At 39.3% G+C, this 26,509-nt stretch overlaps 1 protein-coding gene across 5 annotated transcripts in view; it reads right to left on the reverse strand.

Annotated features, from left to right (window-relative positions):
* Positions 1 to 26,509, reverse strand: part of USP45 (ubiquitin specific peptidase 45) — an 81,810-nt gene that overhangs the window by 46,069 nt on the left and 9,232 nt on the right. For 2 of the 5 annotated variants that reach the window (XM_066254430.1, XM_066254426.1), the window contains exons 3-7: positions 26,321 to 26,493; positions 25,855 to 25,958; positions 19,599 to 19,699; positions 2,378 to 2,520; positions 1,882 to 1,977 (exon numbers count right to left, since the gene is read on the reverse strand). In XM_066254430.1, coding sequence (XP_066110527.1) covers positions 1,882 to 1,977; positions 2,378 to 2,520; positions 19,599 to 19,699; positions 25,855 to 25,958; positions 26,321 to 26,493 — 617 coding nt within the window. Of the gene's footprint in view, positions 1 to 1,881; positions 1,978 to 2,377; positions 2,521 to 19,598; positions 19,701 to 25,854; positions 25,959 to 26,320; positions 26,494 to 26,509 lie in introns of those variants that run through there. The other 3 variants (XM_066254431.1, XM_066254433.1, XM_066254436.1) reach the window with 3 other exon arrangements.

The raw sequence follows: 26,509 nt of genomic DNA on the forward strand, positions 1-26,509 counted from the left end.
AAGACCTAAGACTGAAAATTTCCCTTTGAGAATGACAGAAACCTAAAGAGATAAATTCTAATATAACTGCCATATAGTAATGTTGAGACACAACTCCACAGGTGAAGTAGTCAAACTTAACATTCACATTTCAGAGAAAATCTTTTCAAATGACTACGCTTTAACTTCCACCTAGTGAAGTAGTTAGTCCTCACTTTAGAAGAGGGCATTGGGATCTACTCAAAATATTTTAAGGGGCTGAACAGGTAATGACTTTGGAGTCTGACTTTTCAACAAAAAGCCTTCTTTCAAAATGGCCTTCTTGGAATAAAAATCTAAGATTATTACATTGTGCTAAAAGTTTATAGAATTATTCTTTCTTAAGTGTTTTTGAAAGCCAGAACATGAACTATACTTATATTCTTCCTTCCTCTAAAACACACACACATCAATTTCTAACTAAAATCATTATTAGTAGTGCCAATTCCCTCTAGCCAAAGACCACCAGGAATACCCCTGCAGTTGAACAAGACGGGCTAATTACTTGTTGCACTGCAGGAGAGCACAAACCAAGGGGAAACGTGGGCTGTCTCAACAAGAGGGTATTTGAAAGAACCTATATTGGATTTTTGGCTCTAGTTGCATAATTCAGTGGAGAGTCAAAGCAGTCTGGGTTGGTATTCCATGAGATTGTTTGAATACCATGGCCTAACTGTGGGTACCAGGCCAACTTCTGAATCTTATTTTCCTCGCCATTAGCTTAAAAATCTACCATCACATTAGGCTTCAAAAATACTGTTAGATGCTAGTAAAATTAAATGTCTTGCCCTGGCCGGTTGGCTCAGCAGTAGAGCATGGGCCCAGGGTGTGGAAGTCCCGAGTTCGATTCCCAGCCAGGGCACACAGGAGAAGAGCTCATCTGCTTCTCCACCCTTCCTCCTCTCCTTTCTCTCTCTCTCTCTCTCTTCCCTTCCCACAGCCAAGGCTCCATCGGAGCAAAGTTGGCCCAGGCGCTGAGGATGGCTCCATAGCTTCCACCTCAGGCGCTAGAATGGCTCTGGATGCAGCAGAGCAACAGCCCAGATGGGCAGAGCATTGCTCCCTGGTGGGCATGCCGGGTGGATCCCAGTCAGGCGCATGGGAGAGTCTGTCTGCCTGCTGCCTCCTGCTTCTTGATTTGGGGGGGAAAATCATCTTTTTTTTCTTGTCAAAGACAGAGAAAGAGTAAGAGAAAGGGACATATAGGGACAGACAGACAGAGAGAGATGAGAAGCATAAACTCTTTGTTGCGGCACCGTAGTTGTTCATTGATTGCTTTCTCATATGTGCCTTCACTGGGGAGCTCCAGCTGAGCCAGTGACCCCATGCTCAAGCCAGCGACCTTTGGGTTCAAGCCAATGACCATGGGGTCATGTTTATGACCCCATGCTCAGCCAGCAACCTGGCACTCAAGCTGGTGAGCCTGTGCTCAAGCCGGCAACCTTAGGGTTTCGAACCTGGGTCCTGCGCATCCCAGTCCGACGCTCTATGCACTGCACCACTGCCTGGTCAGGCTAAATATGTCTTTATATAACAAAAATGCTATATTTAAGCAAATGACACCAATAACCACAAAACAGTCCTAGACATTTTGTTCAACAAAAGGCAAACTCCTTTTATTAATTCTGGTATGTTTGACAGTTATCGCAGTATTTTTGTTTTGTTTGACCTATGTGTTTGAAATATATCTTAGTTACGATTTTAGAAGTTTTAAAACTGATTTTCACAAATACTTCTGAATTATTTTTCAAATTCTCTGACCTCCATCTCAGTTGATAGTTCTGAGAAACAGGAAAGATAGGTTTCAGCAACATCAGTGGCTCATCTCAAAATAGTGATTATCCAGATAATTACAGTTCTTACCAGCTGAGAGTCTGATGGAGGAAAAATCTTAAGTTTTATACCACTTTCTTTGATCTCATTCATTATTTCCATCAGAATGTAAGACTGTGCCAAGTTCTAAAAGAAAACAAAAGTAAAGTCTTCTGACTCAGGTATACTGTGCCTCTGATTTTATGGAATAAATTACTCTCTCAAAGTTTCATCTAGGAAAGCAAAAAATTTTTAAGTAAAAGATTTAATTGAATACATTTTACATTTAATAAATGTCACTATTACTGACAGAGTAACAATAAATGTCACTATTATTCACAGAGTCATTGTAAAACACAGAGAAAACACTTAAGAAGCATTATGGAAAAAGAAAGTTTAAGTATGTGCACGAAATAGCTAAATAAGGCCTAAAACAAAACAAAAACCCAACAAATTTCTAGATAAACATTTAGTCTTTCTACAGGTTTGCAAACAAATATAAATTAAAATTATCTTTTGTTTCACAAAGCTTTCTGATGGCTCTTACCTGCATAACTGCATTAAAAAAGCAAGTATTTCCTAAATTGGTAATTCCTTTAACAGATGTTACACTGCTGCCTTTTCTTCCCTTCTTTTTTTCACCTGTTTCACATTTTTCTTCACAAAGTTTTATGATTCTAGAAAATGAACCTAAGTTTGAGAAAATATAACTGATATGAAATGTACAATTAAATATATATCATTTGACATAATTCAAATACATTATTTGAAATTAAATGTTTCCCCTAAATCAGTATTCCTGAACGGCAGAAACACAAACACAAATAAATGTCTTGAATTTTGTCATCTTAGTGCTAAAGCAATTAATTTTAATTCATTTTAATATATATATCTGTGCCTCATACCACATTGCAGAATAAATTCCAGATGATATAAAAAATTAAATAAAAAGAAGTAAAAAAACAAGTGCAAACTATCCATATCATGGTTTCTTTTTTTAAAAATTATTTTTATTTATTCATTCATTTTAGAGGAGAGAGAGAGAGAGAGAGAGAGAGAGAAGGGGGGAGGAGCAGGAAGCTTCAACTCCCATACATGCCTTGACCGGGCAAGGCCAGGGTTTTGAACCGGCAACCTCAGCATTCCAGGTCGACGCTTTATCCACTGCGCCACCACAGGTCAGGCCATATCATGGTTTCTAAATACCATTCCCTACTAAAAAGAATGTAGACTCCTTAAAGAAAAGGCCGATTCTTAATCTGGAACAGCACAGAAGCAAAATGGTCACTAACATTATTGCTGTGCCTGAAAATAAGGAAGGTGCTAAAAAAAAAAGGTGATGAATATGTCAAAATACACAAGTGCAAGTTTTAATAGGTTCCTACTTCTATGTGGGAAAATTTGAACATAAAAATAAAGAAGGGAACTAATAGATTATTATTATTCACTGAACAAAATGAAAGTGATTCTGAATTGATAATAAATTTTCAAATGAGGATAAAAGAGAGAAAACTTCTTTATAAGAGAACCCTGAGTAGCAAAAAATGAAATTAGAATATCATCACAGAGTGGCAATTTTTTGTGTTATTCTTGCAACTTTTCTACATTTGAAATTGTCAAATAAAAAGTTTTTAAAAATTAACAGAATTATAAAAGGTAAAATATCTAGCCCTGGCCAGTTGGCTCAGCAGTAGAGCGTCGGCCTAGCGTGCGGAGGACCCGGGTTCGATTCCCAGCCAGGGCACACAGGAGAAGCGCCCATTTGCTTCTCCACCCCTCCACCGCGCTTTCCTCTCTGTCTCTCTCTTCCCCTCCCGCAGCCAAGGCTCCATTGGAGCAAAGATGGCCCAGGCGCTGGGGATGGCTCTGTGGCCTCTGCCCCAGGTGCTAGAGTGGCTCTGGTCGCAACATGGCAACGCCCAGGATGGGCAGAGCATCGCCCCCTGGTGGGCAGAGCGTTGCCCCTGGTGGGCGTGCCGGGTGGATCCCAGTCGGGTGCATGCGGGAGTCTGTCTGACTGTCTCTCCCTGTTTCCAGCTTCAGAAAAATGAAAAAAAAAAAAAAAATCTAAGTATATAGTACATACTGCATATTTTGGGCTTACTAAACTGTATAATTAATGCAAGTCTACAAATTATAGTATCATGTTTAATAACAATATAAAAATAAAGAATAATTCCTAACATTTATGAACATGATTAATTATATCTATTAACAGATTACTTTCTGAGTCATTATTATTTAAAGTTTGACAGGAAATTCCCAAGTTCTCAAGTCTTTTGGTTGTTTTGTTTTGTTTTTGAGTGAGAGAAAGAGAAAGAAGAGAAGCACCAACTCATAGATGCAGCACTTTAGTTGTTCTTTGATTGCTTCTCATATGTACCCTGACGGGGGTGGGGGGCTCCAGCCAAGCCAGTGACCCCTTGCTCAAGCCAGCAACCTTGGCCTCAAGACAGTGACCTTTGAGCTCAAACCAGTGATCCCATGCTCCAGCCAGTGACCCTGTGCTCAAACTGGTGAGCCAGATCAGCCCACACTCAAGCTGGTGACCTTGGGGTTGCAAATCTGGGACCTCAGTGTCCCAAGTCAATGATCAGTACTACCACCAGTCAGGCTCAAATCTTTTGGTTTTAACTAAATGTTCTTTTACTTCCTTTCAACACTCAGATTTTATAGTTCTTTACACATATATTTTATTCATCTAATACTGAAATGTTGCCTTGCAGTGCTAATTAACTTGAACGTTTAGCTGTTTGGCCCTCCAATCAGATTAATGGAGATCAGCAAATGTATCTTATGGCTACTCTTACTACCACACAGGTATCACCTTGGGAAGTACATAATAAAAATTTAATATAAATGAAAACCTATAAGATTAAACAGTAAATACAGTAGACTTATAGCCCTCCATGATGAGCTCTTAACAGAAAATAAGCTAAGACATCCTTCCTCTTTGTACAAAAAGCATTAAGGGAGATGAACAGGGGTGGATGTGGCCACACTTTCAGGACAGGAGCAAGAAACAATCACCATAAGGAGAAACTTTAGTTTTAGATACTAGCACACTGACGTCATGCACATCCTACTGGTTCAAACAAAGTTTGAGCTGGCACATTTGACTTTTGGCCAACCCTCCAAAAAAAGGCATTTAAAGATGGGACTCATCAATCAAGTGAGATAATTAACACATTTTCTCACAGACTTTTCATAAGGATTAAATGAGCTATTTTGTAAAGTACCTGGCATGGTAAACACTACATGTGTGAAAAACAGTCCCAAGGAGCCCATCAAAAATTATTTGTGCCAAAATCTGCATCTTCATGAGCGATCCCTCAGGTCCCTTGCTTATCTGCTCTTAGTTTTTTTCTTCTCTTTAATCATTTCCTGTACTTTAAGGTTTTTGTTGGGCAGATAAAATGTATTATGCTCACTTTGTTAAAGATGACACAAGGAGGCCCTCGCCCAGGTGATATTAATGTGTGTTGGGGATCCTTGTAGCCTGGGGCTTGGTTTTGGGATTAAGCCTTTCCCACCCTTTTTGATGTAGGGTGGTACAATCCTATCATGCCTCAGAGAAGTGACTTTGTATTAGAGACTTCCCTATTATGTATATTGGATTAAGGGTTTGGATTTCTACACTATAAAATGGAGGCAGAACAGGACTTGGTGCTTGGTTCCTGAGATTATCATTAGAAGAGAGAGCAGAGGAGAGCAGAGAAAGGCCACGTGGAGGAGGCCAGGAGAAGCAGCCAAGATGGTGGAGTGCTGAGTGAGATGCCAGTTTGTACAGAGTTTGTATCTGGGATAAGGAAGGAGATGGGGAACAGAGGTGAATAAGTCTGGTGAGCTAGAAACCTTTGATTCTAGGAAACTCGGATAAGTCAGTGGCTTTGTGAGCACTGAATGTGACTGGGTTTTGGAGCCCAGTGTGTATTTTTACTTGCCCGCCGGGTGCAAGGTAGGATTAAAGGCTATGGCCCACCAGTTCTTGGCTCCGCTGTTTCTTTACCGACTGTCCGAATCCAATGCGAACCTGCATGGGCCAGGCTGCTGTGATAGTGGTCCTGGCCTTGGCTGCTGGCTTTACAGTTTTATTCCTCAAGTTTGTCTCTACTTCTAATTGAATTTTCTGAACTGCTAATAAGTTTTGCCTTTTACATTGGATTTGTGGTTTTCATAATTTCTTGGCTTTTCTTTTCAACATGTGGAATATCTCCTTGAGAAAAATAAATTGGTGGTTTCTAAGATGTTTCTATGATTAAGTAAATTAATTGCATGGAAAATACTTTTCTTTCAAGTCTTTTCTTTTATCCTATGATGCAATCTTTTTTCATAAAAGCTATTACCTGATCTTCCCTTTATTCCTGTTTGCTTAGTTTTTTTTTCATTTATTTTTTCCATTGATTTCAGAGATGGGGTAAGGGGGGATAAGGTAAATAGGGGAGTGAGGGGAAAGGGAAGAGGAAGAACGGAGAAAAAGAGAGAGAGAAGCATCAACTCATTCCACATAGTTGTTCTGATAAAGGGAACTCAAGAGTTAAAATTTTAGCTGGAATAACAGTAGCTTTAGTTATAATCAATAGGCTTAATTATAAATGCAAGTAAAAGCTTTGTTCCAGGAACTAGGATACCTGAATGACTTACCAGACTTCAGACCTGCAAGCAATCCACCTTTGTGCCTCAGGGGTCTGCAAGCAAAGCCTTTGTACTCCAGGGACTGAACACCCACAGACTGTCATTGGTTTAACTTTCCCTTGAATTCCAAAACCCCTTATCTACCCCTTTTCTTCCGTTTATAAAAAAGTTGGCTTGAGATAAGATGTTAAAAACAGCTTTGGGTATGTTGGGCAGATAGAATGTATTGTGCTCACTTTGTTAGGGATGGCGTTGCCCAGGTGATATTGATGTGTGTCTCTGGGCAGGCAGGATCCTTGTAGCCTGGGGCTTGGTTTTGGGATTGAGCCTTTCCTACCCTTTTTGATGTGGGGTGGTGCAGTCCAATCGTGCCTCAGAGGGGTGACTTTGTATTGGAGGCTTCCCTACTTTGTGTATTGGATTGGAGGTTGTGAAGCTACAGTGTGAAGTGGGGGCAGAGCGGGAGTTTGGGCTCTTGGTTCCTGGGAGATTATCATTAGAAGAGAGAGCAGAGGGGGGGGGGGGGGCACGTGGAGGAGGCCAGGAGAAGCGGCCGAGATGGCGGAGTGCTGGGTGAGATGCCAGTTTGTGTAGAGTTTGTATCTGGGATAAGGAAGGAGATGGGGAACTGAGGAGAATAAGGCTGGTGAGCTAGAAACCTTTGATTCTAGGAAACTCGGATAAGTCAGTGGCTTTGTGAGCACTGAGTGTGACTGGGTTTTGAAGCCCAGTGTGTATTTTTACTTGCCCGCCGGGTGCAAGGTAGGATTAAAGGCTATGGCCCACCAGTTTTTGGCTCCATGGTTTCTTTACCGACTGTCCGAATCCAATGCGAACCTGCATGGGCCAGGCGGCTGCTGTGATAGTGGCCCTGCCCGTGCCTTCTGGCTTTACATTGGGTACATAACGCCCATCTTCTCAGATCCAAACCTTCTGAAAAAGCATCCATAACAATTTAATCCCTGTCTCTGCTTAATTTGGCTGACTGGTGACAGGCAGCATACACGCTGGTATTTCCAGTATCAGTTTCATTTAGTTGTGCACTCATTGGTTCCCTTTCATATGTACCCTGACCAGGGATCGGACCCACGACCTCAGCATGCTGGGACAATGCTCTATCCTGAGTCACCTGGCCAGGGCTCTCTTTGCTTATTCTTTAAACATTATTGGTGGTGATTGGACGTCACATATTGAAGAGTTGTTTTTAACTCTGAACCCTAGAATTCCAAGTTAACACAGTGAAGAACAAGATCTCCTTTACTATCCTCCAAATCCTACAATAAATGATAACAATTAAACCCTATAGTAGAACTTAGAGGCAAAGGCTAGTCAAATTAATAGAGAAGGTCACTGAAGTGCAGAGGCCAGGCATGGAGAAAAGAGGAAGCAAGAAAAGGCCAGTATTCAAACTTGCAAGTGAATGTAACAGCAAATGAAACAAGCCAGTCAGTGCTTAAAAAGCACTACACAAACAAGTAGAAGCCCCATAGTGATCCTGGCTGGGTTTGCAAATGAGAGCAATCCATCTCTTCATTATTATCTGAAAGGTTTCAGGCTCTCACTATAGCTGTTGCAACTAGATGGTTCTGTGGTGATTTGTAAGATATTCAAGATGAAAGAGTAATTAAACTCATGCATTACTCTATCCGTTGGCACAGGCTGTTACTCTTATTTTACACTTACAAAACTGAGTTTACAACAAATTAAGGGATTTGCCCAGTCATAATGGTAATCTTTCAATTAATCCATTGTTATTTTACCACCTAATTTCTCTTCTGTGATTTGTATACAATGAGAAGAATCATAAAAGATATTAGGGCAAGCCTGACCTGTGGTGGCGCAGTGGATAAAGCATCAACCTAAAACGCTGAGTGAGGTCACTGGTTCAAAACCCTGGGCTTGCCTGGTCAAGGCACATATGGGAGTTGATGCTTCCTGCTCCTCCCCCCTCTTTCCCTTCTCTCTCTATCTCTCTCTCTCTCTCCTCTCTAAAATGAATAAAATCTTTAAAAAAAAAAAGATTGTAGGGCAAGATTCTTAGATTTGAGTATATGCAATCCTGAACAAATATGACTCTTCAAGAGTATTTCCTTTAGTTAACATTCTTAATATGTGTTGCCATAACAATTTTTAGCTTATTAACATAAGACAGAGTGATTGGGGAAACTAAACTATACAGATTACATTAACTCTATATAAATACCTTACATATATAATATACATTTACTATTCACTTGGGAAATTACTTCCAGAAATAAGTTATATTTTAATGTTATAAGAACAAATAGTATTTTTAAACCATAACATGCAAATGATTTATGTATCTGTGTAGCACATTTACCCATCAATTTTCAAAACATCTGGGATAGCATTCTAAAGTAAACAATGTTCATAAGACCATCTGGACAAACTGTAGGCAAAAAAAAAAAAAAAGCATAAACATATGGAAAAACAGATTTTACCCTTCCCTTCAGCAGTAAGGGATGACAAATGTTGAACCTAGATATATCCACGCTTCACTGTGCGATGCTTTTTAGCACCACCTGGCTCTCCATGCAGAGCCACCAAATATGGACAATAGAGCCAGAAAGAACATATCCACAGGGCAATGGCAATAAATGTAGCTTATTTCATGGTTAAATAACCACTTCACACAAGTGGCTAGAATCTATTTGTTGACTATTACATGTAAATCTGTGAGAACATATTCAAAATTAATTATGCTATTGAACTTAAATAGTAAATAGATCAGATAATTTAATAAGAAAATAAAATGACATTTTCTAAGAGCTATTTAAATTTCTTACTTAAAATGCAAGCTTTACATTTTATCAAATAACACATTTATAAAACATCACAATTCAAATTCAATTGATTTCTCAAATGTTCACTGAACCACTAACTATATATACTCAACTCCTTATGATTTATAACTACAATATAAGGAATTGATACAAAGGGAACAGTACAGAGATATTAAACCTTAAGTTCATAATACCTTTGTAACACTTTAGAAACCAAGCATAAATGTACATTTGCTCATTAAGAAACTGTCAACTGAAAGTTTAAGATTCTAGATTAAAACAAGGATTTCTGAAAATCAGTCTCTCAATTATTTGACATACAAACAGGTATGTGTTTTAATAATATGCAATTTATTACTTGTATTAAAGAATGATTACTGACCCTTTTATTTTTAGAAACAACAAAGCTTTCTCTATCTGGTAGTAATTTTTAGATCTTACTCCATTTAAGAACTCTTTCTTAATAAACAAGAACTAAATGCACACTAAACTTCAGAATGGTTTTTTTTTTGTTTTTTGTTTTTGTGTGTTTTTTAGTGAGAGAGACAGAGACAGGGACAGATAGGGACAAACAAATAGGAAAGGAGAGAGATAAGAAGCATCAATACTTCATTGCGGCACCTTAGTTGTTCTTTGATTGCTTTCTCATATGTGCCTTGATGGGGGGTGGGGGGGCTACAGCAGAGTGAGTGACCCCTTACTCAAGCCAGCAACCTTGGGCTTCAAGACAGCAACCCTGGGGTCATGTCTCTGATCCCACGCTCAAGCCAGCAACCCCGCACTCAAGCTAGATGAACCTGCACTCAAGCCAGTGACCTTGGGGTTTCGAACCTGAGTCCTTAGCATCCCAGGCCAACACTCTATCCACTGCACTATTGCCTAGTCAGGCAACTTCAAAATGTTTTGAAATATAATATAATTAAAAGGACAAAGCTGCAACAGCAATAACAAAAAAGACAAAATGATACAAAATTCTAATTATCATTTATTTTGTTCTAAAGTTTTACCTGAACCCATGAGATGGCTATAATTAGGAAGAATTTCAGGGTTAGGAGATTTTATTAAAAGGGACTTACTCTATCTTACCTTACTTATCTCCTTTATATTACCAACACAGTAGTCATCAGATATTACACTTATGTAATCAAGTAACACAGACACCAGAATGTAAAGAACATTGAGTGAAAACTTCAGGCATTCTGGATACAATTTCTAAAGCTCCTTTATATCTCTGTAGTTTACCTTTAAGCCTATAATCTGAGTACTCAGAGAGCTGCTGGTTAATTGAGGAACCTGATAGTTTTGTACATACTCATCATCTTGCAAGACAGAAAACTAGTTGAAGCACCAGCCAAGCGCGCATACACCACTGATGGACCTAGCAACAGTCACATTAAGAGCTTCATTATTACCCCCAAACCTGTAAAAACTATAAACAGTTAAAATGGAAAAAATGGGTATTCTTGTCAACTAATAACTTATAATAAATATTAATATATATATAAAATAGTAAATACTAATCGTTTTTATTAAGTGTGGAGGATTTTGCATCACTCCACATCTTTAAGTTTATATTTTTCTATTTAATAAAAAGCTCTTAAGCAGCTGAAGTGGTCTGCATGCCCATAATGAATTCTAATCATATAATTAAACAAAAATCTGGTATATGCTGAGGTTTGCAAAGGTACATTATGGCGTGTGTTTTTTTAAGATTTTATTTATTGATTTTAGGGAGAGGAGAGAGAGAGAGAAAGGGAGGGGGGAGGATTGGGAAGCATCAACTCATAGTTGCTTCTTGTATGTGCCTTGACTGGACAAGCCCAGGGTCTCGAAATGGTGACCTCAGCACTCCAGATCGATGCTTTATCCACTGCGCCACCACAGGTCAAGCCACTATGGCTATTTTAAAAACAATTTACAGCCAGAGGATTTTTAAAAGTACATTAATGAAAAATGTTCTTTTTATCAAATGAGAAATAAATATTTTTAAAAAGTATAATTTTTCTGGAGGGTAGGTTAACAACAGTAATAAAAGTTTAAGACATGTTTATAAATTGGCCCAAAATCCTCCAAAAATTTAACCTACAGAAATTAAAAAGTAAGTACACAGACATGCAGCTTTTCTTATCATGGGAGAAAATTTAAAACAACTAATAGTGGATCTGTTGCCAAGTAATAGGAAATGTCCTTTTTTAAAGGTGTAAATATTTGTCAGTTACTTTGGTTAAACCAAAAGGGGAATGCGGGTGCCCCTCAGTTTCCCATGGGCCTAGAAAAGTAAACTTAACTCGGCACTGTGCTTATTTAAAGAGAACATTTGAGAATATTATCTCCTCTGACAATTGTCCCCATTGCAGAGAGATGACAAAATCAGTAATTGAGAATAGCTTCAAACCCCAGCAGCACATTAAAACATTTGGGTCTACTGTCTGTATAATACTAGTTGATAAGGTTAATAAGTGTGATAATGTAAGACAGTACTGAAAATGCTAGTGATGATATGAAAGGAAAAGCCACTAACCTTAATCAAAGCAGGACATACTAGATGGCTTTGGTGTGTGAATTTACAGCTTCATTAAAATTTACACAACTCTTCTCAAAGATTCCTCAAAAGAATTAATAAGCCCTAATGCCCCAGGCACCTATATACACAATTAACTTCTTATGGATCCAGAGGGGTACTAGTTAGGTTTCATCTTTGGTGGCACTGAGAAAACAGTCACTCAAATCATCTTCTGTGTTCTGTGGTTTGAATGAGGAACCCCAATTTAAATCTCTACAGGTAACAATACATTGTTTTTTAAATGTCCAACATCTTTTTATGCCTAACCTCTTTTATACAGGGAAACAACTATTTTTAGTGCTTATTTTGGAAAATGTATATTTCTTAGGTGTATGACTGTCACTTTTAAGCAGAACAAAAATGTATCACTTTTTCAAAGAAAGGCTAAGTATATATTACACTCAAATTGTTACTGAAAAGGGGCACAATATTATTTATCTTCAGATGCACTGTTTCAGATCCCAAACATACCATTTACTTCTTTAAAAAAAAAAATACAGGCCCTGGCCGGATGGCTCAGTGGTAGAGCGTCAGCTTGGCGTGCAGAAGTCCCGGGTTCGGTTCCCGGCCAGGGCACACAGGAGAAGCGCCCATCTGCTTCTCCACCCCTCCCCCTCTCCTTCCTCTCTCTCTTCCCCTCCTGCAGCGAGGCTCCATTGGAGCAAAGATGGCCCGGGAGCTGGGGATGGCTCCTTGGCCTCTGCCTCAGGTGCTAGAGTGGCTCTGGTCGCAACAGAGCGACTGCCCCAGAGGGGCAGAGCGTAGCCCCTGGTGGGTGTGCCGGGTGGATCCCGGTCGGGCTCATGCGGGAGTCTGTCTGACTGTCTCTCCCCATTTCCGGCTTCAGAAAAATACAGAAAAAAAATACAGCAAATTTATCCCTAATACAACCAAAAGAACCAACATAAATCATGTCTTTTTACACCAAAAGCATAACATAAGCTTAATGAATTTAACAGGATATTTTATTCTCTCTTTAAGCACTTTAAAAATGGCATCCCACCAGTATAAAAATTATGGGCCAAATTTATTGTTTTAGAAAAAAAATGTGGAATTGTTAGTTCACAAACAGCAAAACAATATTTAACAATATTACTTCAATAGGAATTCCTGTATTCTATAAATATTGTAGATTACATGACATTTACAAGACTATCAAAGTGACAAATGAACTGTTCAGAGAATATTAACCCACTTTTCAATAATGTATATTTCTGAGTGGGTGTCACAAGAAAGTTTTCTTGCTCTTTTTTATTTTATGTTATATATGAGGATTTATTGGTTGTTTTTAGTTTTCTGGTATGTGTTTGAAGGGGAGGGTGTGAAGGAGTTTTGTTTTTTATTTTGAAGCAAATCCTAGCATCAGATGTGAAATCTACACAGCTGTAAGCAGCCTTCTGGGAACCTGCACTGGGCTCCCTCAACTGCTTAATGCAATTACCTAAACCAGTCATGTAGTATTAATGTAATTTGCCCATTTCTACAGCTGAAAAGAAGTTAAATCTTTACAAAGGAAAAACTTGCTGCCCCACAACTCATCTACCTTGGAACTAAATAATAATTACCTCACCTGTTTATTCTCAAACTTTCATTAACCCCTAGTTAACTATTAGCGTTAGAAATCTTTATTTGATCATATAATAAACTGATATTGCCACATGAATGGGCAGGTATACACATAGAATGGCATTGTTATCTCCACACTATAGTCAAGAGATCTTTCTAAAGCTAATCATCCATCTCCACTTAAAATTAGTGGTTTCTCTGCCTAGCCAGTAGTGGCGCAGTGGATAGAGTTGACCTGGGATGCTGAGGACTCAAGTTTGAAACTCCAAGGTAGCTGGCTCGAGCGTAGGCTCACCAGCTTGAGCACAGGGTCATAGACATGATCCCATGGTCACTGGCTTGAAGCCCAAGGTCACTGGCTTGAGCCCCAACCTCCATTAGAAGCAATCCACGAACAACTAAAGTGATGCAACTACAAGTTGATACTTCTCATCTTTCTCCCTTAATGTATCTCTCTTTAAAAAAAAAAAAAAGTAGTGATTTCTCAGTGCCTGCAAAATAAACTCTAAACTTAACAAGACCCTTTAATATCTGTTCCTACTTACGTCTTGAGGCTCACCTCTCACCATTCCCTATCACAAAACCTTGCAGCTCTATAAAATTCCCTGAACATTCCCTAAATGCATCAAGCTCCCTATCAATAAGCTAATCCTCTGCCTGGAACACATAACCTCTTGCCTCTTTGCTTAGCTGATTTCTGGATATCTTTCAGCTGTTGCCTTAGAAAAGTCTTCCTATAAGCTAATGTTCCTGGTTCCTCCCGTCTAGGTTAGAGATTGCCTAAAGTGTTCTCACAGTCCCCTGTACTTACTCCATCACAGCACTATTTAAACAAAGCAACTGTAATTGTGATTTATCAACATCCCCTACTGGACCAAAAGATCAATAATGGCATGAAATAAGAAACAGATCTGTCTCGTTCACTATCTCCAATACCTAGCACAACATCTGGCTAGAAATGTAAATGTATTAAAAGACTGAATGAATAAATAATTTGATATTTATATTCAGGCGAATTTTGGGGGGATAATGCAAAGCTTATCTACTTCCCCAGTAAAAACTGGTTACATGCTAGTTTGGTTCAATTCAGCAAGTGTTTACTGCTTAGCTCCATAGAAATCAAAAAGAATATACACCAGGGTACAATCCTCAAGGAACACAGAGTTTTATAAATAAGACACAAACATAAGAAAGTTACCACCAAACCCTGCGTTATTACATGCTATGGTGTGCTGCATAGAGGAAAGGAGATAAGAAAAGGACTGGGCAGGGGCTTTGGAGCAGGATTTGAGCTGAGCCTTAAGGCAAGTAAGGCTTGAAGGCAGAAAATAGAAACGTGCTAGGTCAGCAGTTCAGAAGTGGATCTGAAAACACCCTCCTGAAGACACCATCCTTCTTTCAGGGTCCTTAAGGTCAAAAGTACTTTATATGTCCAAGATGTTATTTGCTTTCACACTCATTCATTCCCGTTATACAAAGCAGTATTCCAGAGGCTGCACGCCATGTGATATCACAGCAGACTGAATGCAGAAGTAGCCATGAGAATCCAACCATTTTCTATTAAGCCAGACATTAAAGAGATTTGTAAAAATGTAAAACAATGCTACATACTAAGTTTGAGTTATTTTGAAAAAATAGTTCTTAAAAATGTTATTTGTGTTAAAATGTCATGAAATGATTGCTATTTTTCAGTGAGTTGATATTTTAGTTTTCTTAGTTTTAATTTATATTATGATAAGTATTGCTATATAACCTACCTAGCCAAAGCTCTTTGAAGTCCTCAATAATTTTTGACAATCTAATGGGCTACTAACCCAAAAGCTGCAGTTCACTGAGCTAGTTGTTTTTAAGTGATGGCTGGGGCACCAGCCTCGATTCGCTGTGTAGAGAAACTGATCTAGACAGCTTAGCCATTAGCACAGGCACTGCACAGCTTAAAGACATGTCTAAGGTACAGGCACAGGCTTTCCTCTCAGTACTTATTTTCACTTAGTGCAAAATATAAAAAGAATCTTTCATTCTTATTTTTCCACCTAAATACAATATATACAGTTTCATTTTTTTAATTACCATATACAGACATTTTTTATACTTTTGGTCTTCACAATTATAATATAAAATAGCTGCATAGTTGTATCCAGAATTCTTACAGACCTCAAAAGCAACTTTCATATTTGGTTTTTAATGTATTTTATAAAAATACACTAAAGTCTCAGGCAAGAAAGAATATGGCAAATTACTATCCCAAAATCTTACTTCTAGAATGCCGAGAGATCTTATTTTAAATCAAACTTGCCTAAGACATCCTATAGTTTGGAAAACAAAGATAGCCACATTTTGCCCCAGAACTTCTGGAAAACTTGAAAGAATATGGCAAATTACTATTCCAAAATCTTACTTCTAGAATGCCAACAGATCTTATTTTAAATCAAACTTGCCTAAGACATCCTGTAGTTTGGAAAACAAAGATAGCCACATTTTGCCCCAGAACTCTGGAAAGCTTGAATTCAGAACTACGTCTCTCTCTAGCTTTGAATGCTCTACACTCTCAAATTCCCTCAAGAACCTGTTTCCCACTATTCCAGGTGATACCCATGGTTCCTTCCCTCAAGACCATTAAAGCTTACATGGGTCCCACCACCTGAAATGATTTCATCTCTCATCTCAACCTATCCAAAGTTCATCCTTCAAGGGTCAGCTTGGAAGCCAACTCATCCTAGATTCCTTGTGAATTCCTTTGAATTGAACATTACATCTGTCTTTGACTATCTAAAGAACTTTGTTTAAACATCTTTCAAAATACAAATTCTATTTTGCTTATATTATCATTACTTTTATCTCACAACTTATGTTAAACTTCTTTAGGGCAGGAACAATTTTATCAATCTCTATTTCCTGAAGTCCCATGGGAAAGAGGGAAGCAGTGCTGAGGAAAATGAGGCTCAGACAAACTGAACACGCCCCAGGTCACACAGCTAGTGACAACGAATCCAATATGAATGCTGGACTCCCTTATCAAATCCCACGTTCTTTCTACCATATTATCCTACAGTCTCAACCATACATTCTTTGTGACAGTAAACAATCAGGAAATCTGTCAAATTAAATGGAATCAGACTGGCTTTGTTCTTAATATCAAGGAGCCTCTGAGGTGAAAAGTACAGAGAAAATAATTTCTACGATACTTTTGCAAGCTTTAGCATCATATCTCTTATTTTGGCCAACAAAACAAATTTAATGTGCAGTTTTCAGGAGACCAAAATCTCTATTCGTGGAGTATTAAATGTCTATCATCACCATATTAATCCTGATTTTTGATTTGAACGTAATTGGAGCTATGGGTAGTATGCCTGGGACAGAGTAAGATTTCAATAAATGTCTGTTGAATAAATAACTGGGTGTTAAAATTAATAATTTCTTCTACTGTCCAGGAACCTGAGTTTACTTCCTCTAGTTCCTCCTTCAATTTTTTAACCATCACTGTCTCAGAGCAATAGCTAACAAATATAACATATACTGAGCTGCAGAATATACAGCTGACAACTATATTTCTACATAATTTTTCAGTTTCTGACATCAATTACTAAGCAGTTCAGTTCTGTTCCAAAGGCATTTCAAAATTACTATTTCCATTCACTCCTCTTCACCTAGTTAATCAAACTCCTGAGGCTTGTACTTGTTCCCTCCCACTCCCCCTCACTCATCGCATCTTACTGCACCCACCTTCCACCAGTGCCTCTGTTCCCCCGCCTACCACCATAACCTCCTTTACGGTCTCAATGACCCTCTCACTTTCACTCTCAACCTCCAACAGTCTATTCCCCATATAGCAATCAGAGTAAACTTGTTATAAAAAGATGAAATAACTGGTATTCTCCTGCTTAAAATACTTTAATATCTTCCATTACACTTCTAATAAAATAAAAACTCTTTACCAGGGAATTCCTTACAGTATCCTTCAAGACCTGCCCACCCCCTCTTACCAGGGAATTCCTTACAGTATCCTTCAAGACCTGCCCACCCCCTCTTACCAGGGAATTCCTTACAATATCCTTCAAGACCTGCCCACCCCCTCTTACCAGGGAATTCCTTACAGTATCCTTCAAGACCTGCCCACCCTCTCTTAACTTCATCTCATTCTATTCTCTCCCAGCAAAACACACTCCAACCAGATTGGCCTTTCTTGATCACTGTGACCACTTATCACTGCAATCTGTTTCTTTCTTTGTAGCACTTATCAAAAGTTATTATACATGTGCTCATTTATTTTTCTGTCTTCCTCACTATACTCTAAACCACAAAAGGGCAAGATAAATCTGCTTTTGTTTTGCCACTGCATATCAAATAAAGTATAAAACCTAGCATGTGGTAGGCACTAGTGGGGAATACAGCTGTGTTTTCCGGCTGCAAGCACTTGGCCTGATGAGTGCAGGAGCACATGGAAGCCACGTGTGTGTGGTCTGTGTAAGGTTGTGGGCGCTTTCCCTGGGCAGCAATTCCCCAGCCACTCTCCCGCCACCGTGAGGTGAGGTGTGGTTTTTCCTGCTCCCTTGCCCTTACTGTGAAAAGCAGATTTTCCTTTATTAGCTCTTTTCTTTTGTTGCATATTTGCTCACCCATCTTTGCGAGCCTCCAATAAACCAGTATAGCCCGACGCTTCCTGCTCCGCAGTTCTACTGTCTGCACAAATCCAGTGAGAACCTACCTGCCTGGCCTCGGCCACCAGCATTACAGCACTTAATATTTTTGAATGAAGAAACTGCTTCCCTATTACTCTTAATTTATATTAACATGTGTTACATATTACTTACATGGTAGATAACAAAGTATATGATGTATAATACATTACTACTGTGTAATAAAGGACTTGGCGTCCTTTTGTCTGTTTCCTGAGAAGTATCCACTAAAACCTTGGATGCACAAGTGTAACTGAGGTGTCCTATTTATTCATATGGGGCCCCTCCAACCATACTTGATAGTTCATGTTAACAAGTGCCTTTTTTATTCATGTAGGTGCCTGGACAGTTTACGCCAATGAAACACCTCAGAATGGGGGCCAGTCCTGCCAGAAAGACCAATGTGTGATTAGAGGGCTGGGTACTGGAGACTGATTTAAATCATGTGGCAATCCTTATGCAATGAAACCTCGATATAAACTCTGGACATGAAGCTCCAGTGAGCTCTGGTTAACAATATTCTTACATTGTTACACATCAGTGAGCCAGGAAGGTGATGCCACCTGACTCCACAGGAAGAAAACCCAGAAGCGGCATGTTTGGGACCTTCCCATATTCACTCTAAATGTCTTTCTTTTAAAAAAAAAAAGATTTTATTCATTTTAGAGAAGAGAGAGAGGTGAGAGGAGCAGGAAGCATTAACTCCCACATGTGCCTTAAACAGGCAAGCCCAGGGTTTCGAATCAGCGACCACAGCATGCCAGGTCAACACTTTATCCACTGCGCCACCACAGGTCAGGCTAAATGTCTCTTTCTTTGGTTAGTCCTAATTTGTATTTTTTCCCCCTATAATAAAACTATAATTGCAAGATTAGCACTTTTCTGAGTTCTCTGAGTCATTGTAGCAAATTATGGAACCTATGAGGACAGTAGGAACACCTGAATTTGTAGCCAGTTCGTCAGAAGTGTGGGTGGCCTGAGACTCTCTGAACGTGAGGATGGCTGTGAGGTGAGGGCATCTTGTGAGGGCACTGAGCCCTTCATCTGCAAGGTGAGCCTAACACTAGGTGGTCAGTGTCAGAAATGCACTATAATTACATAACAAATAACATATCATTTCATAAATATGTGTCAGGCAATACACAGTATTTTTCATATATTATTTCTAAATCTTTAGAAAAGATCTCAAAGCTTCACAACAACTACACACAATAGAATTATTATCCTAATATTTAAATAAGGAAACTAAAGAGTAAAAGCAACACAGACAGTAATTTAGGTGATGTCTAAATTCAGACTCAGCACTGCCTGACTCAAAAGCCCACGATCTGGTCACTACCCTCACCAGCTTCTCATTACTGGTTATATAAATACAATACAAGATAGCTACCAAGGAATGCATGACACTGGTGCTAGGAGGTGACCATAAAAACTAAGGTACTCTTTGTGAATTTATGAATTCTTCATACGAATTATAAAATAATGTAGTTTAATACAAATTTTTTTAGCAATTGCTTAACTTACTTGTTTGCGTTTTAGAAACATGTTTCTGGAGAAAATCAACTGTCTGAGCCAAAACCTTCTTATTACAGTGGCTTGGTAACTTTTCATCACATTCATAACACCTGAAAACATAAAATGTAAGCCAACATTATGAAAGTATTTTCAGTAATTCTGCACATCAGGTAATAAAGTTGGCATTTATCTACTTTTGTCTTTAAATTGTGGAAGGAAAGGAAGTACACAGGGTGAGGCACCAGGGAAGTCTAGAGAAATAAGCAATGGACAGTTCACATAGAGACTTAGTAATTATTCACATTAAAGTTTTGGTAGTTTATCCTAAGTGTTTTCAAGCAGGACAGTGATAGGATATAATTTAAGCTTAAAAATATTCCTCGGACTAATGTTAAATTGGAGGGCATCAGGAATAGAAGCAAGACAGGGTAGAAACAGTGGCTCTAGAGGAAAATGAACAGATTTATTTTATATATTTTCAGGTATAAACATGAATGAATTAGATTTAAAAGATAAGGGAGAGTGCAGTGTCAAAGTAACTGACATGAGAAGGGAGAAGTGGATGAGGGTATGTCGGTGACTCTCAAACACAAGAAACTGTGCCCCCAGCCCCCCAGGGAATTTGGCAATGTTTTAAGACCATTCTGGTTGTCACACTGTGAAGCTGCTACTCACATCCAGTGGGTAGAGAGACCAGGAATGCTTTTAAACATCCTAAAATGTACAGGGCAGTGCCCTTACCACAAACGAATTATCAGCCCAAACCACCATAGTCCTAGAGATTGAGAAGTCCTAGTTTAAATGAAACAAGACTCACTGTGAGTAATGTTTAAAGCTGGATGATGGGTACAGAGGAAATTATTATAATATTTGTATACTATTGTTAAATGGTTAAAAAATAAATATAAAAAGAGGAAGAAAATAACTGCCATGCTTCTGGCTTGTATACGTTAAATGATGGCAGTTCCACTTACAGAGATGGGAAGACTGGATGAGACTGGTGTTTTATTTTGTTTGGGGCTTGTGGGGCAGCTGTGTTAGGCTTGCTCGTGGGGTTACCCACTGCAAGCACTTTGCCTGACTGGTACATGAGTGCGTGGCTGTGCCACGTGTGTATGGCCTGTATAAGGCTATGGCTGATTGTGCTCAAGAGAGAGGGAGATTGTGGATGGCAGGTTGCCTGCCCGCCACTGTGAGGGGTCATTCTTGCTGTTTGTGTGCCGGAGAAGAGGTTTTCCCCTGCCTGTGTGCTTGTCTACTATTGTGAGACTTGATTAAATGAAATGGCCCAACCCTTTCTGGCTCCACATTTTCTCTATTTACCATCTGGCCGAATCCAATGTGACCTTCCTAGCCTCGGCCACCTGCCACCGGCATTACAGGGCTTATTTGAGAAGAGAGAGGTAGGGACTGATTTTCATAACACGTGCCTTGTCAGAAAACCACCCTCCACTAAGTTTACTCATTAATGCATACAGTATTAATAAAGTTTCTTCTATATATTGTCATTACCTGCTTCCTTTATCTTCATGAGACATAATAGTCAAATAAAAACATGGGTTTGAAAGCAATGAAAATTTTATGAATGTAATATGTTATACCAATACTAACTTACATATCCACAGTCTTTTTACTTATAACTATTAGTGGTCCTATGATCAAGGGCTGTAAATTAGGTTTAGGTTCTTTTTCTAAATAGTACTAAAATTCAGTCAAATATTTACTGCGTGACCACTTTATTACTTACACACAGAAAAAGATGCACAGATAAATCCACAAAGGAAATGAGTCACAGAAAAGAGTCCCAAACATCTTTTCCATAGATTTTTTTTTTTTTTTGTATTTTTTCTGAAGCTGGAAACGGGGAGAGACAGTCAGACAGACTCCTGCATGCGCCTGACCAGAATCCACCCAGCACGCCCACCAGGGGGCGATGCTCTGCCCCTCCAGGGTGTCGCTCTGCCACGACCAGAGCCACTCTAGCGTCTGGGGCAAAGGCCAAGGAGCCATCCCCAGCGCCCAGGCCATCTTTGCTCCAATGGAGCCTTGGCTGTGGGAGGGGAAGAGAAAGACAGAGAGGAAGGAGAGGGGGAGGGGTGGAGAAGCAGATGGGCGCTTCTCCTGTGTGCCCTGGCCGAACCCAGGACCTCTGCACACCAGGCTGACACTCTACCACTGAGCCAACCGGCCAGGGCCTTTTCCATAGATTTGATGGAATTTAAACAATTTAATTATAGTTACTAGGCTTACATTATAATAGATGCTCAATATTTATGGATGTAACTATTGCCAAAAAGAGTAAAGATATAATTGCTCATTTTCAAAATATTGAAATGTCAAGAAATTTTACTGACATTGCAATTTAATGTTCTCTTGTTATAAAATATATTGTAACTTTAAGAGCACAAAAAAAATGTAGGCCCTGGCCGGTTGGCTCAGCGGTAGAGCGTCGGCCTAGCGTGCGGAGGACCAGGGTTCGATTCCTGGCCAGGGCACACAGGAGAAGCGTCCATCTGCTTCTCCACCCCTCCGCCGCGCTTTCCTCTCTGTCTCTCTCTTCCCCTCCCGCAGCCAAGGCTCCATTGGAGCAAAGATGGCCCGGGCGCTGGGGATGGCTCTGTGGCCTCTACCTCAGGCGCTAGAGTGGCTCTAGTCGCAACATGGCGACGCCCAGGAGGGGCAGAGCATCAACCCCCTGGTGGGCAGAGCATCGCCCCTGGTGGGCGTGCCGGGTGGATCCCGGTCGGGCGCATGCGGGAGTCTGTCTGACTGTCTCTCCCCGTTTCCAGCTTCAGAAAAATGAAAAAAAAAAAAAGTAAATTAAAAACGGTGTAATGGCAGTGGATTTGGAGAAAAGAGGACAACTCAAAATAACTTAATTCTACTTGTTTCCATTAGAAATAACAACAAAAATATTAATCAATCATGTACCATGATCCAGACACTGTTCTAAGTGCTTTACATGTATTTTCAGGTTTAATTCCTCACAACCATCAAAAAAGTATTATCATTTTAATTTTATTTATTTATTTATTCATTTTAGAGAGGAGAGTTAGAAAGAGAGAGAGAGAGAGAGAGAGAGAGAAAGAGGGGAGGAGCAGGAAGCATCAACTCCCATATATGCCTTGACCAGGCAAGCCCAGGGTTTTGAACCGGTGACCTCAGCATTCCAGGTCAACGCTTTATCCACTGCGCCACCACAGGTCAGACAAGTATTATCATTTTAAAAATAAATAACTTTACAGTGTATAATACTTTATTTTTACAGATGAGAAACTGTAAAAATTTAAAAACAGTCCTTCATACATTGTGTTAAATCAATGCCTCTTACCCTTGGTTTGACATAAGAAGCACCTATGAAACTTAAACACACAGAAGCCCTGATAGGGGCCACAGGCACCTATGGGTTTTTCAAGTTCCACTTATGTGATCTGATGTGGAGTCAGAGGTAAGAAACCACCATGCTAATAATTACCTTTTAAAGTAGTATTAAATCCATTATCTAGCAACACTTTGTTGGCTATAATTAAATTATCAAATCTACAATATTCCTTTCTTTTTTAGATTTTTATGGTTTTTCCCTAGTTCAGGCTGGTCTTCTCTTTAATCCAAATTAGTGCAGTTTTCTACTGAAATTATTGAAGTTTTTAACATTTAAGAATTAAATGGGAAAATAAAATAGTAGTCCTTAAATACTTATAAATGCATGTGACAAACTTGAATTTCTTCCTTTAAAAGGAAAATAATTCCCTTTCAATAATCCTAAATGTGATTTAAATTATCTTAATTATAAATCTAGAGCATCCACTCACAAAACAATAAATTCATTACCCTTATAATAAAGCAAGGTTATATAATTAAATATTTTTTAAAATTACAAAATCAAGTAAGTTATAACTAGCAATGCTAATTTATTATGTTAGGTATTTTTTTTTGCTAAAATTAAATCATGAAGTTATCAGACCATAATTATGATCCTAAGAGCTACAACAGAAGTTCTAACACAGACTGACTTGAAATGAGACTATTCTACCAAGTGCCACTCAATTCTCCAACCGGCTTTTTCTATTTCAGCAGTCCTCAAACTGTGGTGCCCAGACCAGGGCATTGGCAACACCTGGGGACTTGATAGGCAAATTCTCAGGCCCTATCCAAAACTACTAAATCAGAATGTGTAGACCTGGGACCCAGCAATCTATTTTAACAAGCCCTCCCAGCAATTCTAAGGCACCCCATAGTTTGAGACCATTGCTTCCTTTAAGACTGGAGAGAAATGTTTATTGAGTTGCCATGCTAGGCATCATTCCCCACTCCTCTGGCTCCAATACATCCTCTACGTATTAAGTTTCCTCTATCCTTTCCTCATTCTATTTTCCCAATACTATTACTTGGGGCCAACAACAACAAAACACAAATGCAGTTGCTTGACCAGTGGTGGCAGAGTGAATAGAATGTCAACCTGGAACCCTGAGGTCCCAGGTTCGAAACCCCAAGGTCACCAGCTTCAGCAAGGGGTCGCTGGCTTGAGCATGGGATCATCAATATGATCCCAAGGTCACTGGCTTGAGCAAGGGGTCACTGGCTCAGCTTCAGCCCCCCAGTCAAGGCACATATGAGAAGCAATCAATGAACAACTAAAGTGAAGCAACTACAAATTAACGCTTCTCACTCTCTTTCCTGCGTCTTTCTATCTCTCAAAATCAATTTTAAAAAACCCATAAATGTAGCAATCACCCCACCCTGTGGCTGAATTAAATTGTAAGATGATGATCTCTCCTTACAGGAAAATATATGCTAGTATCAATGTTAGAACCCCCCCCAAAAAAACACAAAGTTAAAATATTTTGGCTTAAGAAAACTTGAGCCTGACCAGACGGTGGCGCAGTGGATAGAGCGTCAGACTGGGATGCGGAAGACCCAGGTTCGAGACCACGAGGTCGCCAGCTTGAGCGCGGGCTCATCTGGTTTGAGCAAAAGCTCGCCAGCTTGAGCCCAAGGTCGCTGGCTCGAGCAAGGGGTTACTTGGTCTGCTGAAGGCCCGCGGTCAAGGCCCATATGAGAAAGCAATCAATGAACAACTAAGGTGTTGCAACGCGCAATGAAAAACTAATGATTGATGCTTCTCATCTTTCCATTCCTGTCTGTCTGTCCCTGTCTATCCCTCTCTCTGACTCTCTCTCTGTCTCTGTAAAATAAATAAATGAAAGAAAGAAAGAAAGAAAGAAAGAAAGAAAGAAAGAAAGAAAGAAAGAAAGAAAGAAAACTTGAAAACTCCTGAAAAGTCATTCAAGGAACACTAGGAGTCTATAAATTCCAGTTAGAAAAATTTTATTGTGGCCCTGGCTGGTTGGCTCAGTGATAGAGAGTTGGCCCAGCGTGTGGAAGTCCCAGGTTCGATTCCCAGTCAGAGCACACAGGAGAAGCAACCATCTGCTTTTCCACCCTCCCTCTTCCCCTTCTCACCCTCTCTTCCCTTCCTGCAGCTATGGCTCAAATGGTTCAAGCGAAGTTGGCCCAGGGCACTGAGGATAGTTCCCTGACTTCGCCTCAAGCACTAAAATAACTTGGTTGCTGTGCAATGGAGCAGTGGCCCCAGATGGGCAGAGCATCTCCAGGTTGGGGCCTGCCAGGTGGATCTTGGTCGGAGCGCATGTGGGAGTCTGTCTCTCTGCCTCCCCGCCTCTCACTTAATTTTTTTTAAAAAGTAAAATACAAAAAAAAGCTTTTCAATAGCGTCCACTTATACCACAGAGGCAGTGTGGCATGCTGAGTAGAGATCAGGCAATCAAAAGACTTATTTTAGTGCCTGAATTTTTGTTTTGTAACCACAAAAAGAAATGATTTCCAGTGTCCTTATACACAAAGTAAGGGAACTGGACTTGATTCCCAACCAAGGTTACATAGTAGAACCACCTGAGAAGTTCCCTTTTCCCTGTAGAGAATCACCAAACCACCTGACGGCCTCAAGTACCTTCCTCCTCTGGAACTATGGGACTCTCTATCAGCAAGTGCATTATGAAAACTCAATTCGAAGGGATTTTCCTTTATTGTACAAAGAAAATGTTAAAGAAAGGTAGAGGGATGACTATTTTCTTATTTAAATTTTGTATTCATGAGTAATATTAATGTTCTTAAATTATTCCATAGGTTGTTATTCTAGCTAAAAAGCATAAGCTGGTATAACATCTTTACTTACTTTACCTGTAATGCTGAGAAAAGAGAGAATTTTTGTCATGGATGCAAGTACTAATAAAATCTAACTTACCATATAGTCCATGTGCTCAGACTAATTATAATACAATGGAGCTCTGTTCTCCAACTCTTGAAGTGCTTTAATGAATGCTGGTTTTCTGAGTTTTTACCACATCCCTAAAGATGAACAGAATGCTATTTGTATGATTGATACATACATTTGTTTCAAATTAACCAAAATTTAAATCATACTCAAACTCAAAAAATTTTATAAACTACAAATAGGTAAAGGCAGGTCTAAAGATGAGAACTATTACAAGTAGGCTAGATTCCCTTTCAATTCTTATAAACCACACATGATTACTTTCTGAACAAAACATATCTTTTACTTTATCTTAAATATTTCTAAGCTCAGCATTGTAAACTTCTATGAAAGCATGGGCTAAATTTATGTTTAGTTCCAAGCATTACTAATAGTCAAATTCAAAATAAAAATTAAGGAAAATATTTAAGACAAAAAATAAAAACACTTTTCTCACCTGAAAACCACATTTGAGGCACAACCAAATGTCAGAAGGAAGTCCTCGCTGTCCATCACAGAATCTTCTTTCTTTTAAACACTCTGAGCAAACCGACCACAGATTCTCAGCTATCGCTGTTTTCACATGATTCACACTGACAGCATGACTTACATGTCGGCAAGTGAAACCTGCTGAATAAGATAAAAC

Source organism: Saccopteryx bilineata, chromosome 1, assembly GCF_036850765.1.
Source record: "Saccopteryx bilineata isolate mSacBil1 chromosome 1, mSacBil1_pri_phased_curated, whole genome shotgun sequence".
Taxonomy (NCBI): Eukaryota; Metazoa; Chordata; class Mammalia; order Chiroptera; family Emballonuridae; genus Saccopteryx; species Saccopteryx bilineata.